Consider the following 15,572-nt stretch of genomic DNA (forward strand, 5'->3'; position numbering starts at 1 on the left):
TCCTGCAGGCAGAGGAGGGTCGTTAGTGATTGGAGCCACCTGGGCTCAGGGTATTTAAACTGCTTCTAACCACTCTTCTCTCTCTCTCTCTGCTCCTCCAGGTATGATCCTGTTTTGTTTGTTCCTTTATAGTTTTACTTAGTTTCCATTCAGTCATTTACACACATACAGATTCACTCACCCATGCACTTTACATACACCTTACATTATGACATTCTCACATCTCATTCCTTTTTCTTTGTTTAAAGTTAATAGTTTTGGATTTACAATAAAGTATTTTTGCGATTGGCCTATACTTGTTGTTGGTGTCCCCTCATTTTTTTTTGCCACAGGCTGTGAGCCGGTTTGTGACACAACATTATGGAAAGGATTTCTAAGGAGGTCGACCTTTCTGTTAAAGAGTAAGATCTTTTTTTAAATATAAAACATCCAAAATTGCCTTCACTAAAGCCACCAGACTCCATGCAAATAAATAATTTTAGCCTTTTAAAATACACTTCATTCAAAGTCGACAGAAACTAAATAAAACTATGAAAAGCCGTTTTGGGTCGTCTTTCCACTTTTCCAACCATCACAACTCTAGTTTTGGTTGAAATAAAGACAGTTTACCAATTTACATGCTCTATACACGCTAAAACCTTCCATCCATCCATCCATCTTCGTCCGCTTATCCGGTGTCGGGTCGCGGGGGGAGCAGCTCCAGCAGGGGACCCCAAACTTCCCTTTCCCGAGCCACATTAACCAGCTCCGACTGGGGGATCCCGAGGCGTCCCGAGATATAATCCCTCCCCCTAGTCCTGGGTCTTCCCCGAGGCCTCCTCCCAGCTGGACGTGCCTGGAACACCTCCCTAGGGAGGCACCCAGGGGGCATCCTTACCAGATGCCCGAACCACCTCAACTGGCTCCTTTTGACGCGAAGGAGCAGCGGCTCTACTCCGAGCTCCTCACGGATGACTGAGCTTCTCACCCTATCTCTAAGGGAGACGCCAGCCACCCTCCTGAGGAAACCCATTTCGGCCGCTTGTAACCTGGATCTCGTTCTTTCGGTCATGACCCAGCCTTCATGACCATAGGTGAGGGTAGGAATTGAAACTGACCGGTAGATCGAGAGCTTTGCCTTCTGGCTCAGCTCTCTTTTCGTCACAACGGTGCGATAAATTGAATGTAATACCGCACCTGCTGCGCCGATTCTCCGACCAATCTCCCGCTCCATTGTCCCCTCACTCGCGAACAAAAACTTGAACTCCTTCACTTGGGGTAAGGACTCATTCCATACCTGGAGTAGGCACTCCATCGGTTTCCTGCTGAGAACCATGGCCTCAGATTTAGAGGTGCTGATCCTCATCCCAACCACTTCACTCTCGGCTGCGAACCGATCCAGTGAGTGCTGAAGGTCGCAGAAAAATCCACAAAACACATGTAGACCGGTTGGGCATACTCCCAGGCTCCCTCCAGGATCCTTGCGAGAGTGAAGAGCTGGTCCGTTGTTCCACGACCAGGACGGAATCCGTATTGTTCCTCTTCAATCTGAGGTTCGATTATCGGCCGAACCCTCCTTTCCAGCACCTTGGAGTAGACTTTACCAGGGAGGCTGAGAAGTGTGATACCCCTTTAATAGGCACACACCCTCTGGTCCGACTTTTTAAAAAGGGGAACCACCACCCCAGTCTGCCACTCCTTTGGCACTGTCCCAAACTTCCACGCAATGTTGAAGAGGCGTGTCAACCAGGACAGCCCCTCCACACCCAGAGCCTTGAGCATTTCTGGACAGATCTCATCAATCCCTGGGGCTTTGCCACTGTGGAGTTGTTTGACTACATCAGTGACTTCCACCTGGGAAATTGACAATGATCTCCCATCATCCTCCAGCTCTGCCTCTAACATAAAGGGCGTATTAGTCGGATTCAGGAGTTCCTCAAAGTGCTCCTTCTACCGCCCTATTACCTCCTCAGTTGAGGTCAACAGTGTCCCATCCTTACTGTACACAGCTTGGATGGTTCCCCGCTTCCCCCTCCTGAGGTGGTGAACAGTTTTCCAGAAGCACCTTGGTGCCGACCGAAAGTCCTTCTCTATGTCTTCTCCAAACTTCTCCCACAACCACTGCTTTGCCTCTTTCACGGCAGAGGCTGCAGCCCTTCGGTACCCTGCAACCGCCTCTGGAGTCCTCTGGGATAACATATCCCGGAGAGACTCCTTCAGTCGGACGGCTTCCCTGACCACCGGTGTCCACCATGGTGTTCGTGGGTTACCGCCCCTTGAGGCACCTAAGATCCTAAGACCACAGCTCCTCGGCCTCAGATCAGATGAAATGATTATAAAATCGATCATTGACCTTTGGCCTAGGGTGCTCTGGTACCAAGTACACTTATGAGCATCCCTATGTTCGAACATGGTGTTGGTTATAGACAATCCATGACTAGCACAGAAGTCCAACAACAAACAACCACTCTGGTTTAGATCAGGGAGGCCGTTCCTCCCAATCATTCCTCTCCATGTGTCTCCATCATTGCCCACGTGCGCGTTGAAGTCCCCCAGCAGAACAATGGAGTCCCCCACTGGAGCCCCATGCAGGACTCCAGTCAAGGTCTCCAAGAAGGCCGAATACTCCAAACTCTTGTTTGGTGCATATGCACAAACAACAGTCAGAGTGTTCCCCCCCACAACCCGCAGGCGTAGGGAGGCGACCCTCTCGTCCACCGGGGTAAACTCCAACGTAGCGGCGCTCAACCGGGGGCTTGTGAGTATCCCCACGCCCGGCGCCTCGCTTTTTTTTAAATGGAGTCTGGTGGGTTTAGTGCTAGTGGCCCAATACAGTTACATTGCAGCCTGGTCTGTGGCTGCCGGTTACAGTGTTCACGCTTAACACACACACACACACACACACACACACACACACACACACACACACACACACACACACACACACACACACACACACACACACACACACACACACACACACACACACACACACACACACACCCCTATATTTTATAATGCTTAATACAAAGATTGTTCGTCCTATCTGTCACTTACACACAAAAACATAAGAAAATAGGGTCCAGCTTGAAAAAAACCAAAAAAAAAAAACAGTCGTTACCCTTTAATCTATAAGGCCAGCAGACAGGAAGCTCGGTTCACGACGCCCTTAATAATCTTAATGTTTCAGTGCTGGAGTGTGGTTATGTGTCTGGGGTTATCAGATAGCGAGTGTCCTAGTACAGATGTTTCATTGAATTAGGCAGGAGACCCCTGCAAAAAAACTCAGCCAGTCCCCATGTATTCTTTATAACAGGTATTTTGCCTTTGGATATGATATGCTCAAGGGCATTCATCACCCAGTAGTGTTTAAGTTTACTTTGCTGCAAACTCTGGGTATCCAACCTTCAGGGGACACGATGAGCTTTGAAACACCAACACCGCTCCACTCCCACTGCCAACTAAGTATCGAAGCATTTTCTTTCATGTTCCCAGTCTTCCCCAATGCACTCAGCAAAACACCTTATCTGCTGTACTTCTGCCCACAACACCAGCTTTGGCTTCAAGGTAGCGCTTGCTCATTAGAACCCAATAGACTGTCAACTGTCTTCCTAAACTCTGCCCACATTCAGGTGCCCCACAAAATGCCTGCCCAAAAAGCTTTCATGGTTTTTAAGTGTTGTGGATGGAGTATATAAAAGGTTTTATAGCATTAATTTAGTTGTATTGCTCAAATTTGTTGAGGAGAAAAATACAGGAAACCACAGCATCTTAAAGGTGCAGTAGGTAAGCCTTATAAAACTAACTTTCTGTCATATTTGCTGAAACTGCCCCTATTTTCCAGTAGAACTACAAGAAGCAGGTCATTAAAAAAAATAAAAAATCCGGCTCCTCTGGCACCACTTACAGCCTGTAGTGCGATTTGCAAAAATCCACAGCTTCCTGTTCAGATGGGAGGGGGGGGGGGAGATATCTAACTGGTGTCAATCACTGCTCATGCACACACATTCATTCTCCCTTGTGGGGGGATGGGCTTAGGAGACCACTTTGGGCTTTCCCGGAAAGGGGGAAATGGAAAGGGGGAAACGAAAAGTGAAACGTCAGCCCCACTGGCATCGTTTTCTTGCGCTTCTTTCAGATGGTTTTATTTTTGAACATGATTTCTCCTGCTGGAGCTGCTCCCCCCGTGACCTGACACCGGATAAGCGGACGAAGATGGATGGATGATTTCTCCTTTGTTCATAATGTGTAGGCCAACTACTTTTTGTTATTTGAGTAGTTTATCTTTCACCGGGCTGCTGAAACGCCTGGAGTTTCATTTCCCCCTATTTTTATTTGATGAAATATCAAAACCTTCCCATCCACCACATTTATTTAGAAATAGCCTTGTGTCACTGTTGTTTGGGATTGTTTTGTTTTTTTCTCTTCTAAATTACATAGGCCTGCTTGTTCTACACATTCATTTTTGTCTGAAGAGAAAGCAAAAGACAGACACCAACACCCACACCCACACCCACACAAATCAGCTGCTTGATAGGCGATAGCGGAGGTTAACGTCTGTGCCAATACAGTTTGAAAGGGCAATGGCCAATAGGGAAACACCAACAATGACGTTGTCAGACTCATTCCGACCAATGGTTGAACTTCATCACTCAGTGACAGAGGGACGCAGTTTTGAGGTTGTAGGGCTAGTCCGACGGTCCAGCTGAAAAGGAACCAACCAACTAGTGGTCTTGGAATATTTAGTCGCGTCGTGAGTTTGACTACCATTATCTGAAACAGATAAAATAGGCGATTATATAAAAGCTTTCTTTTCTTTTCTCTTAACTCTCTTATTAAAGCGTTATTGTAACTCTATATTATCAGAGAATATATTTTACTTAAGGGGGTAAGGGGAGGGTTCTTCTGCAAGCTTGCGGGGATGAGGTACTCACAAGTAAGCAAAAACTCTACTCCTACAGTTTCACAGCTTAAATAATAAGAGTCCCATCTGAAGGAACCTTCTACTTTGAGCTACTACCACCGGTCTCTGAACAAAGAACGTCGCTTGTTCGGCTCATGATCTTTAATGCAGATCGTATCGCGGGTGATTAGAACTTCTACTTTCTCTCTTGTGCAAACATGCTTTGCAGGCTCTGTATATGACTTTGCCATAGGCTGCAATCAACACTATGCCTGCAGAGCATGCATAGTTTAAGAAGAAATTATCAGATCAAGTCATCAAACCATAAAGAATCCACCTGTCCTTGAGGTTGTAACAATTTGCATTAAATCCACTCGACCTTGTGGAAGAGAGGTTCATTTTAAAGATAATCTTGTGAATGATTCAGATTAAGGTCAATGTGTAGGCCTAGACACTTGGATTGAAAATGCACAGCAAACTATGTATGGACAGTTCACTTTGTGATCTTAGGAGTCCACTGTTAGGCACATAGAGAGTTGGACTGGAGTTGAAGTTTGATCTTCAATGTCTGTCGGGTCTATGCCAGCATTTGGGGAGAGAAATGCTTTGAAATAATGGATACATTTGGAAATTTTCATCATCCGTTTATCCAAGAGAAAAAGGAGGCATTTTTGTTGCCAGCCAATTTGCTGCATTCTGAATTTGCATCTAATAAACTAAAAGGACTGGCATTCTTTGTTAAATTTCTGCCAGTGTTCACTCGTAGCCTGGAAACTGTAAAGTTTTAAAATCTACCTGAATATTTTATGTAAACCTGTGGTGGGTGTGAGTAACTTCGAGTTCCACCGGTGTGCGTTTCTCTGGTTAGACATTTGGACAGTCTGTTCTTGGCTGCCGCTGTTTGTATCCCGTGGCTAAGCGATGACACAATCTGGATGTCAGACCTTGGTGTAGGTGTAGCTGACTAGTAACTCAAGCCTGATAATCCAGTGCTGAGCTCGGAGGGAAAGTCAGCTAAACTTTCTGAGAGCTTGCCTACGGGTCCTCACCGGCGAAAGCGAGGTGAGAAACTGCAGTCTCACATTGCCTCGAAATAGAGCGTTTTGTTTCAGATAACAGAGTTGGAACAGGAGAGGTGAAGAATTAGAGAACAATTAAAGAGAAAACGGAGCGAGAGACCAAGGAGGCAGGAAAGGCATGCATGCAAGTGTGTTACTGACTTGTGGCCGGATTAGGCCTGCTTGTTATGGATAAGGAAAGGCATAGGATCAGTAGTGGGGAGAGATGATGAAAAACTGCAAAGCATGCCACGTTAGATGGGTACAGTAAGAGATCTGCCAAGGATCAGTCAGGAGTAAGAGAGAGAGGGAGGGAGCCTTATGGCAGTGAGGGAGAAACCAAAAGAGCTTAGTTAAGGAGCTTAGTTGGGGTAGGTTAGCTCTGAAGATGGGCTGTATCAAGAAAGAACGGAAAGCGGGCCAGTGACCAGCGTTAAAGCCATCTACTGTAACATTAGCATCCCTCCCTCCATCCCTCTCTGTCCCCCTTTGCTGCGTGTCATTCATTCCCCCCTTCTAGGCATTTTCCAGGTAGACTCCGTGCTCGTCCAATCTCACACCGCACCGCCCATTGATTGGCTCTGGAGCGTGGTCAATGTGCGACAGTGCAAGGGTGCATTTAACAGAAGATACAAAAGTCACACACAGCACTTGAAAAAGTGCCGCTTTTTTTTTTTTTCCTCCATTTGAAATGATAGGATTGATAAGTAAACATGAAAACGTGCATGCTGTTTTGATGTTTACCAGAGGAGGGGGGGGCGAAGGGGTGTGAGGACATTCAGTTCATGGGTGTAAACAAAAACTGGAGACACTGCATTCAGCACAGAACACACTCTTCCTTCAAGAGTGTCTACATTTAAGAAACCGAGCAACAATGGAAAGCAATGCCCTCATTTACCTAAAACGGTGTAACACTTCCTACATATAGTTGGCGATCAAATTCATGCTGTGCTAGAGAGTTAAGACACACCCCAGACCAAAAGGACATTAACTAGTACACAAAAATACTCTACATTTTTCCTCTCCTTGCATACTCAGATCTCCTTTTGGCTACAAGAGACAAACTGTCCCCACCTCTCCAACTAAATCTTTGGGGCAGAAGCAACAAAACGTCTGTGGAAACCCATTACAACACTTAATTAATTTAGTGAAGGGAGACACGTAATGGGATGGTAATGTGTGAACACAAAGAACAGAAAGGCTTTTGCTCCTCGACAAATCTTTGGCGTGGCTGCTAAAAAGACTTTTTGTGCAATATGGATCTATAACAATTGCATAAGGAGAGGGAGAGGCAAAAAAATGAGACAAGGCAAATTGCCCTCTGGCAGATTCATGAAGGTGACTTGAAGGATCTGCTCCATTTTAGCACAAATGTCCTCCTCCTTCTCCTTCTCCTCCTCCTCCTCCTCCTCCAGCCCCTACCGGCCTAACACATGATAGTTAGCAAAGAGACGTTTGCTTTAAAGTGCTGCTCACACCGATGGTCTCTGCAGTGCTCCTACAGCCACTAAAAGCCTGTTTTCTTAGCAGAGGGATGGTGTCACTTTCATGCCAACAAGAGGGCCTGCCTAATCCTCCTTTGCCATACTGAGTTTGGAAAGGATCATTGCTTGATTGTTTTAGAGGGGCTGCCCCTTCTCCCCACAACCACCCCACCCTCCAACCCCGCTCAGGGCAGCAGTGGCGCCAGCTCGGTGCAAAATGGTAAGTCGGTTGTTGTTGTTTTTTTTTCCATGGCTAGAGAACGAGGACTCACATGGTATCCCTATGAAGCAGCATAGTGGGGAAATAGAAAGTACAACAAAACATTATACAAACACACGCACACACACCTGCATGTGCATGCTTGCACCCATCCGTAATAAGTTTAGAGAGGTAGAGGAAAGGAGGGGAGGTACTTAGTAAAAGCAGGCGAGGTGAGCTGCAGGAGAACACCGAGCATCTGTCTGAAAGCCTTCGTCTGAGTTGATGCTCGACTTTTACGCTGCAACACGTGTACAGCATCTTATTGGGTCTGACAAGAAGCACTGCTGCTATAGATCTTCCACTCTCCACCCACCCTGCTCAAGTCCCCCTTCCACTCAAGCTACGCACGAATGACTTTGAAACATCAAAGCTGGCATTAACGTCTCATTTCCCTATGCAAATGGAAAACGAGGAATAAAAAAAAAAATAATAAAAAAAAAGCTTTTCACTTCTCCCTGCCTCTTTCATTTTCAGTGAGAAACGTTTCTGCCCCCTTGAGACAAAGCCCAATGTGCAGTTTTGGGGAGAAAACGGGTTAGGGGTTCCTGGGGGCTGCTCTGCATTACCAAAACAAACCATTCAGCAAACAAACAATTAGACACTCATGAATTATGGACAAGCAATCTAAAATAGCAATAAAAACAAGGAGTGGGGAGTCGTGGAGCTTATGTCAGGGTGTTTTTAAAACAGTAGAGTAGTACTGTATGTAGTTGCATGGCTGTCTGTACACAGGTACAGTATTTATAGGTAACCTATCCTGATGATTCCACTCAATGATTTGGACCAGTGCAGTTGAGCGATTGAAAACAAGGCAACACTAAGAAGCCTGGGACAAAACAGAGACGAGAGTGACGGAAGGAAGGCATCTAGTAATCCACACAACGCGTGAATGTGCATCAGCCATTTTGTTTTTTTCAATCTGTCCCCCAGCAACATCCATTATTCACAACCGTGTGTTTACCTCTCACAGACGCGCACAGTCCATGCAGCAATGATCCAGGAGGATATACTGAACACCAGCAGAACAGTTCCTGGACAGATGGTCATGAGGGTCTTCATGACAAAGCGCGTGTTGAAGTTGATCTTGTTGAGGGCGCCGATGCTGCGAGACGAAGCGTCCGTGAACAGCTTGCTGTGGAGCAACATGACTCTGCCTATCAAGTAGAGTCTCAGGAACATGGGGATGGAGAGGATAATGTCCACGTCAGCGTCGGCCACCGACGGCGTGTAGGTGAAGGCCAGCCGCGCCGTCCAGGTGAAGACGTACTGGCCCGGGATGGGATGGATGGCACACACCAGCAGCTCCAGCACGATAAAGAAGATCCGCTCATACGTCATGGCTATCCTCCAATCGTCCGCACCATTGTCGACCATAAACAGCTGAAGAAATACAGACATACACCAATGGACTTGTTTTAAAAAAAAAATCTTCCTCACACTTGTAGTTTGGCGTTTCAGATTTTGTTTTATTAGCAATCTTTCCCATCCAACCCCATCAACCCCAACACTCATTCAAAGTATTTATCAGTACAAACTCAGATTGTAAGGCACATACAGTATTAATCGAATCAAACCCACAGATTTGATCTGAAATTCTAGTCAATATCTGAAGAAGTCGTGCTGAATTAGAGTAAAGTATTAAAGTAAGTTTTAAAAAGTATTAAATGAAGGGGAAGCCATCTAGAAATGTTGCTTTTGGTTGTAATGCAGTAGCCATAACAAAGTGGCAACCAAGATTTGGATATTGAATTTAATTCAAATGTTGTAAGCTCAGATCAAGCAGAACAACAAAAAAACACAACATAAACTGAGATGCAATTAAAAGGCTGCGAAGAAAACCTAAAATAATATCAGAGATTTGGTCTACAGATTCTCATTGCGTTGTGTTTTTGGATTATATTTATACTTAATGCTAATGTTACCAAAAAAAAGTGGTTCTATGTATAAACAGTGTTATGGCTTTCTAATTGTTAAAGACAACCTGAATGTTGTGACTGTCATCCCTTCCAATCAAATAAATGTATATGTGTACATTCCTTTAGTGTGTACCATACTTTATAAATATAATAACTGTACAGTATATCATAAATGTCTATATTACTGGGAGCATAAATTCATTTGTCATAGCAATTACTTCTTAGCACAATTAAAATAGTATTTCAATATTCTTTTGTAAAGCCAAATCAGAAATTCTTGTTATCATCATCATCATCATCATCATCATCACCACCACCACCACATACCAAAAGCTGCTGGTATAATGAATAAAATTAAGTATTTGTTTATGTGGTAGACTCACCTGGATTTCCCTGGCATGGTACATTATTATAAGACCAAGCAATATAACAGTGGAAAGGCTGATAAGGCATTTCAGTGCAAATGAGTATGAAGATTCCTATGGTGAGAGAAAAAGACAGGAAAGAGATATTAGAAATAGCCATGTTAATTGAACACAAGTAACACATATACAATCACATCTTAGGGCAATAACAAGATGACGTGTTCCTTGTGTTCATTGTATATTTATAATGAATTGCAATTAACTTATCACTATTAAACCAACGATTTCTGAGTTGTGTGTCACTGCTTAGCAACAAGGTGAAATGAGGTAGTGGAGCAAAATAGATTCAAGTGAAAGCTGAGTGTATTTACGGTTACTCAGAATTTCAAATCTTGAAGTGTTTAGTTACATTGAAAACAAATGCTTCTAATGTTGGCTTAGATGGGTAGCGTAAAATATCCAATATATAAACACATGCATACACAAGTATACAGCTACACACACACACACACACACACACACACACACACACACACACACACTACTTATTAGCGTAAACGTCTAACTGAGAGCAGATAATGGCGTTTCACACACAAACAGCGCAGTCAGGATGTTGCTAAACAATGCAGCTGCAGGTGCAGCCTGATATTATCTATGGATGCTGTTCCCCACCATCTAAACTACCAATTAATCAAACTCAAGCACTTACAGGGGGACTTTCCATTTAATGGTAGGTGCAGAAAAGGAAAGGATAGCATTAGCAGGGGGGCCACCACAGTGAGTGTTGCTGGTGATAAATAGGCCAGCTGGATGATAGCGCTGCAGTGTGTGTGTGTTTGTGTGTGTGCGTGCGTGTACATTGGGGCAATAGATCTAGGAAATGAGAACCTGTACTACTCAAGTCACCCCCTTTATGTTGGGAAAATGCCATTTGATAAATCAATTTAACATCTATGGTGTAAAAATGCCACTCTGCGGCAGTCTAATGATCGTTGGGTTGATATTACAACAACGGCAAGAACGACAGAAGTGGAAAAATATTGTTCATAATTGTGCAATGACAGTGAGAGATGCCCAATATTACTGTCCTTTGGTGGTCCATATTACAAAATGTATTTTTAGCTATCAACTAGATTGCTTTGCCCCTCGGGTCGAAGAGAAGTTCTCAAGATATTTTAATGTCTGAAATTGTTTTGAAAAGTCCCTGGTGAAATAACATTGAGTAAACCAATTAATCCACCTGCCAGAGGTTCAAGGATTTTTCAGTCCCAGTGCTCGCTGCCTCTTAACGTGTTTCCCTCCTTCAGGGCTCAGAAAACCTTGGCTGAGCCTCAAGTGTCTGCTGTGTAATGTGACATGAGATGGAAAATGGACCATCCGCAGCACATGCTACCTGTCGGATGTGGGTGGGGGTGCTGCTGTGCCACTCGGAGATGGAAGTTACTTTGATTTCAGCTGAGGTCAGCTTGATGAATAGACTGAATTCCACTCAGTAACAGTTACAGTCAACCTATTGACTTTTTAAAACCCCATCAATCATCCTATAGATTATCACGGTGATTTACTATATATCACACACACACACACACACACACACACACACACACAAACAATCAAAAACACATTTAAAAACTCAAATAGAGCTGCCAACAACAAAAATCAATCACTCATGAAACGTATCAGTGGTTTGGTAGGTTTCAGCCCATTAACTACAAATGTACTCAACGTGGATGATTTTTCAAAGCATACCAAAAGTTTTTCAATGCAAAACATTTAAGTTTCTCATTCTCATCATTTAAGACAATACAGATCATGAATTAATCTCAAATTTTGGATTACAAATAATCCTTAAAGAGGAGAAGATACAAAGTTGGCAACTAACCGGTGAACAGACAAAGTTGGCAACTAGCTGGTGAAAAGTCAAAGTTAGGAACTATAGCTTTTGAATATAGGTGAGAGTAACACAACCCACAAAAATGTCTTACATGTTGGTAAAAACCAAAACTGAGCTACAACAAGAGTAAATATTGGACTTCCATTAGTTAGGTAGCCAGACGCATGACTTGAAATTAATGCTTGTTGTTCTGTGGCCTAAAATATACTGCAATGTCAGCTCCCAAGTAAATATCCTTGTTAATATTCTTGAAAAGCTGCTATCAGTGCAATAAGTGCATGCTATTCTTCCCAAAAATTCCCTGACACAGCAAAAGTGATTGGCTGATCTAGAGTTCCACATGTTCCTAATGTGTGCTGTGTCATCTCCACTCTGATCTGCTTAAAGTAAATGATGCCGGTGGGCATTTGGAACATCATTTCTATCTTACACTCCTATTGACCTTATTCTAAATCTGTATCTCTCTTCATCCCCTTTCCTCCGCTATCCCCCTCTCCATCTACCTCTCCTGCTGTGAGCTAGTGATTTTTAGATGCTGGCTTCACAGGGAATGACAGACAGCCACAGTGGCACCAGTAGTGGAACCAATCCTTTGGCTAAACACCAATCTGATGCAAATAATGAAAAAAAAAAAAAAAAAAAAAAAATCTGAATTGAGATTGTATCCAATCGATAGACTATTAGTCATAGTGTAGATCACGTGATGCTCCTTTTGATTTATGCAATATTCCCATCACCTTTGTTAGATGATGTATGTCAGTGGCTGTGCTAATAATCACTCTTCATAAATGTGACAGCTGCCAACCCCACACAAAATCAAAAATTAACAATAGCAGTGACAACACACAAAGCTCCCACTCATGCATCACACACACATGCACAGCCTACCTTAGTGTAAACCCCCCATGACAGTTCCGTCTCTGTCACCATGACAACAATCCCAAACATCCCAAAGATGAGCGCGTAGTCGCTGAGCCGCTTCCGCTTCTCAAACAGCGCCCGCCGGTGGCCGAGCCTGTAGCCGATGTCCCTGTTCTTCTTCTGCGGCGCCCTGCCTCCGCTATGCCCGCTGCCCTCCCTGACCAAGCTCTCATTGGACGCCTTGCTGGGGTCTTCGCCGCCGTTGCCCTTCGACACCACCACCTCCAGGCCAGAGCTGTGCAGCGTCTGCAGGGGCTGCGTCTCCGAGTCGAGCTCTGCGAGGTTGCGGCGCGACGAGGACGCCAGGCTGCCCACTAGTGGTCTCACCACTCCGCCATTGTACTTGCAGGTGTTCATGGCTATCTGAGGGAGTCGGCCACTGCTCTCGGAGAGGGAGGGCTTGGATCCAGCATGGCTCAGCTTCTTCTGCTCAGTAGTGGCCTGTGAACAGGAAGAAGAGCGCTAAATACACACAGGCACTGTTCACTCCAAGGTATAGGTCTAACTTTGATTAGCTCTTTTAAAAAGGTAACTGGGCTGAGCTCTCCGCTTGTATTTTGACTAGAAATATTTCTCAGGATGGAGCTCATGCCTCTGAGAGGGGGAAGATGCTTCATTAACTAATGAATAACTGGGATGTATGTCATATTTTTTTGGGGGGGGGGAGGGCGGGAATTGATTTGCAAATGAATGAATAAAAAAGGTCCAAAAAAAAAATGAGAGTGATAAACACAATACTATCACAACAAAAAAGGTGTAAAACCTGATTGTAGGTTGATACAGGTTCAGACTTTAAATAGAGCACTGATGTGGGAGTTACATCGCTGTGGCTCTGGTGAGGGCACAGAGAGGGAAGAATCTTGCGAAACAATTTTTGGTTATAAAAGCAGACGGATTTAGTGCTCAGCAGGACATGTGACTAAACGTACAGTATGAAGCAAAATATCAACCGGTCTTGTTCGAAAGTCCCAAATATTCTTCTGTCTTGGGAAGCATAAACTGAGAGCAGCTAACGGAGATGTGGTTGTTCATTTGAAGTTCAAGCCTGTGTTAGGAAGCGTTGAAAAAAACAACAACAAGATAATCACCCATTTCAACAGTGGAAACCTTCCTTCCTTTAAAAGTATGTTTCTGGCTTTTTCCTTCAAGAAAAATGGCATCAAAATTGGATTGGTCAAAACAAATAAATAATGAATGGACTGGGATGTATAAATAAAACCATATAACCAATAGCGGACCCTACAAAGTGCAGAAAATTGAATCTTTGCACTGCACAAATTTAGATATGAATGATTAATGCTCGGCGTGACCCTGTTTCCTATTAGAGAAACAGTCTTCGGCAGAGATTAGAAGCAGGCTGCCCAAAAGAGAACGAAAAAAGAAGAAATGGGGACCTTCTCAAATCAGGCGTGTCACAGAGACCAAATGTGAGATTCCCACTATTTTAAGAGGGGAAGCAAGAGAACCCATTTCCTTTGAAACTGTACATAAGAGTCTGCTGAGGTTAGGGGAAACTTAAGGGCAAGTTGCAAAGCACACATACATACTGTATATTCACACGTTCAACCACTAAATAGTATATTGTGTATATCATTTCTAATTTCACAGAGATAGGAGAACATATATTACACTTTTTTCAAACTTATTTTACTTCTTTACCTGCACAAAATGTTCCTATTTTTCTTTTCTGACCATAGCCGTACAGACTTCTTGCATTGAGTCGTCTATCATGTCTGCTCTTCTTGGCAGATAGGAGTGAGTTTCTGTCCCGGTTTACGAAGACAGAAAATGTTTAATCCATGCAGAGGCTGTGAAGCAGTCACCCCAGAAGCATCTATCTGCCTGTCTATCTTCTGCCCTTCAGAGACTCGGGCAGATTATCATAATGGGTTATGAAAACTTCACATGGAACAGTGCTTTTCCCGAAACAAGTCGGGGGTGTGTGATAGTACTGCTGGCCCTTTGTATTAGCCTTGACAAAGCACGCCTAATGCCTTTAAATGTGCTGGTGGGAATAAAGAAGGGTGGCCCTAATGGAAATTTACTAACTCCAGTCCTGTGATGCTATCGTCTTGCGCATATTGTGGCTCCATGAGAACAGGACTAAAGGTTAAGGATTAGTGCAGCCCATAGTGTTTCTAATCCCCTTTTCTCTATTAAATTGCTTTTTAATCTGTGCCATTAGGAACCCTCTACACTTCTGAAGTGAGTGAACTTTAGGTTTGAATGACAGGAAATACTGTGCAAATAGATGCTGATATGGCAATAGTGGTCAAGTTGCTGTTCTTTATTGGGGGATAAAAATAGAACAGGGAGTGCTGAATTTTGCAATTTTGATTTCAGTTTAACAAATTGAAATAACTCAATAAAAGGGTCCTTAAAAAGGTGCAGAGTGGATAAAATGTCTAGTTATGGATTTCTTTTTTTTTTTCAATCTGCAAAGGTTAATTTTCACAATTTATTGGAAACAAAGAGACACAGCAACACGTATTAGAATCCCTACATATTTCATCATTTTACTCAAACAAAATGAAAAAAGTTTTGATGCTGCTTGGAGTTTCTCAGCATCAGCAGCTACAACTCGATATCAATATAAAAAAATATCACTGAACACTATGACAGAAGACCAGCAGCAGTGCCAAATCATCTTAATGCATGGACTGGCTGAGCAATATAAGAAATACTACTTGACTGAACTCAAGTGGTGTACGCAATGAAACTGTATAGGTAATTTTTGTAGGCTATTTTAATACGTTTTGTTAAATATTTATTAGTCTTTACCAGTGCGTA

General features: G+C 43.6%; 1 protein-coding gene across 4 annotated transcripts in view; it reads right to left on the reverse strand.

Annotated features, from left to right (window-relative positions):
- Nucleotides 1–15,572, reverse strand: part of kcnn1a (potassium intermediate/small conductance calcium-activated channel, subfamily N, member 1a) — a 49,797-nt gene that overhangs the window by 14,501 nt on the left and 19,724 nt on the right. For all 4 annotated transcript variants that reach the window (XM_028592781.1, XM_028592782.1, XM_028592780.1 and 1 more), the window contains exons 2-4: nucleotides 12,750–13,223; nucleotides 9,986–10,081; nucleotides 8,648–9,066 (exon numbers count right to left, since the gene is read on the reverse strand). In XM_028592781.1, the coding sequence (XP_028448582.1) occupies nucleotides 8,648–9,066; nucleotides 9,986–10,081; nucleotides 12,750–13,139 (905 nt within the window). In that variant the 5' untranslated portion in view covers nucleotides 13,140–13,223. The remainder of the gene's footprint in view (nucleotides 1–8,647; nucleotides 9,067–9,985; nucleotides 10,082–12,749; nucleotides 13,224–15,572) is intronic.

Source organism: Perca flavescens, chromosome 12 (assembly GCF_004354835.1).
Source record: "Perca flavescens isolate YP-PL-M2 chromosome 12, PFLA_1.0, whole genome shotgun sequence".
Taxonomy (NCBI): domain Eukaryota; kingdom Metazoa; phylum Chordata; class Actinopteri; order Perciformes; family Percidae; genus Perca; species Perca flavescens.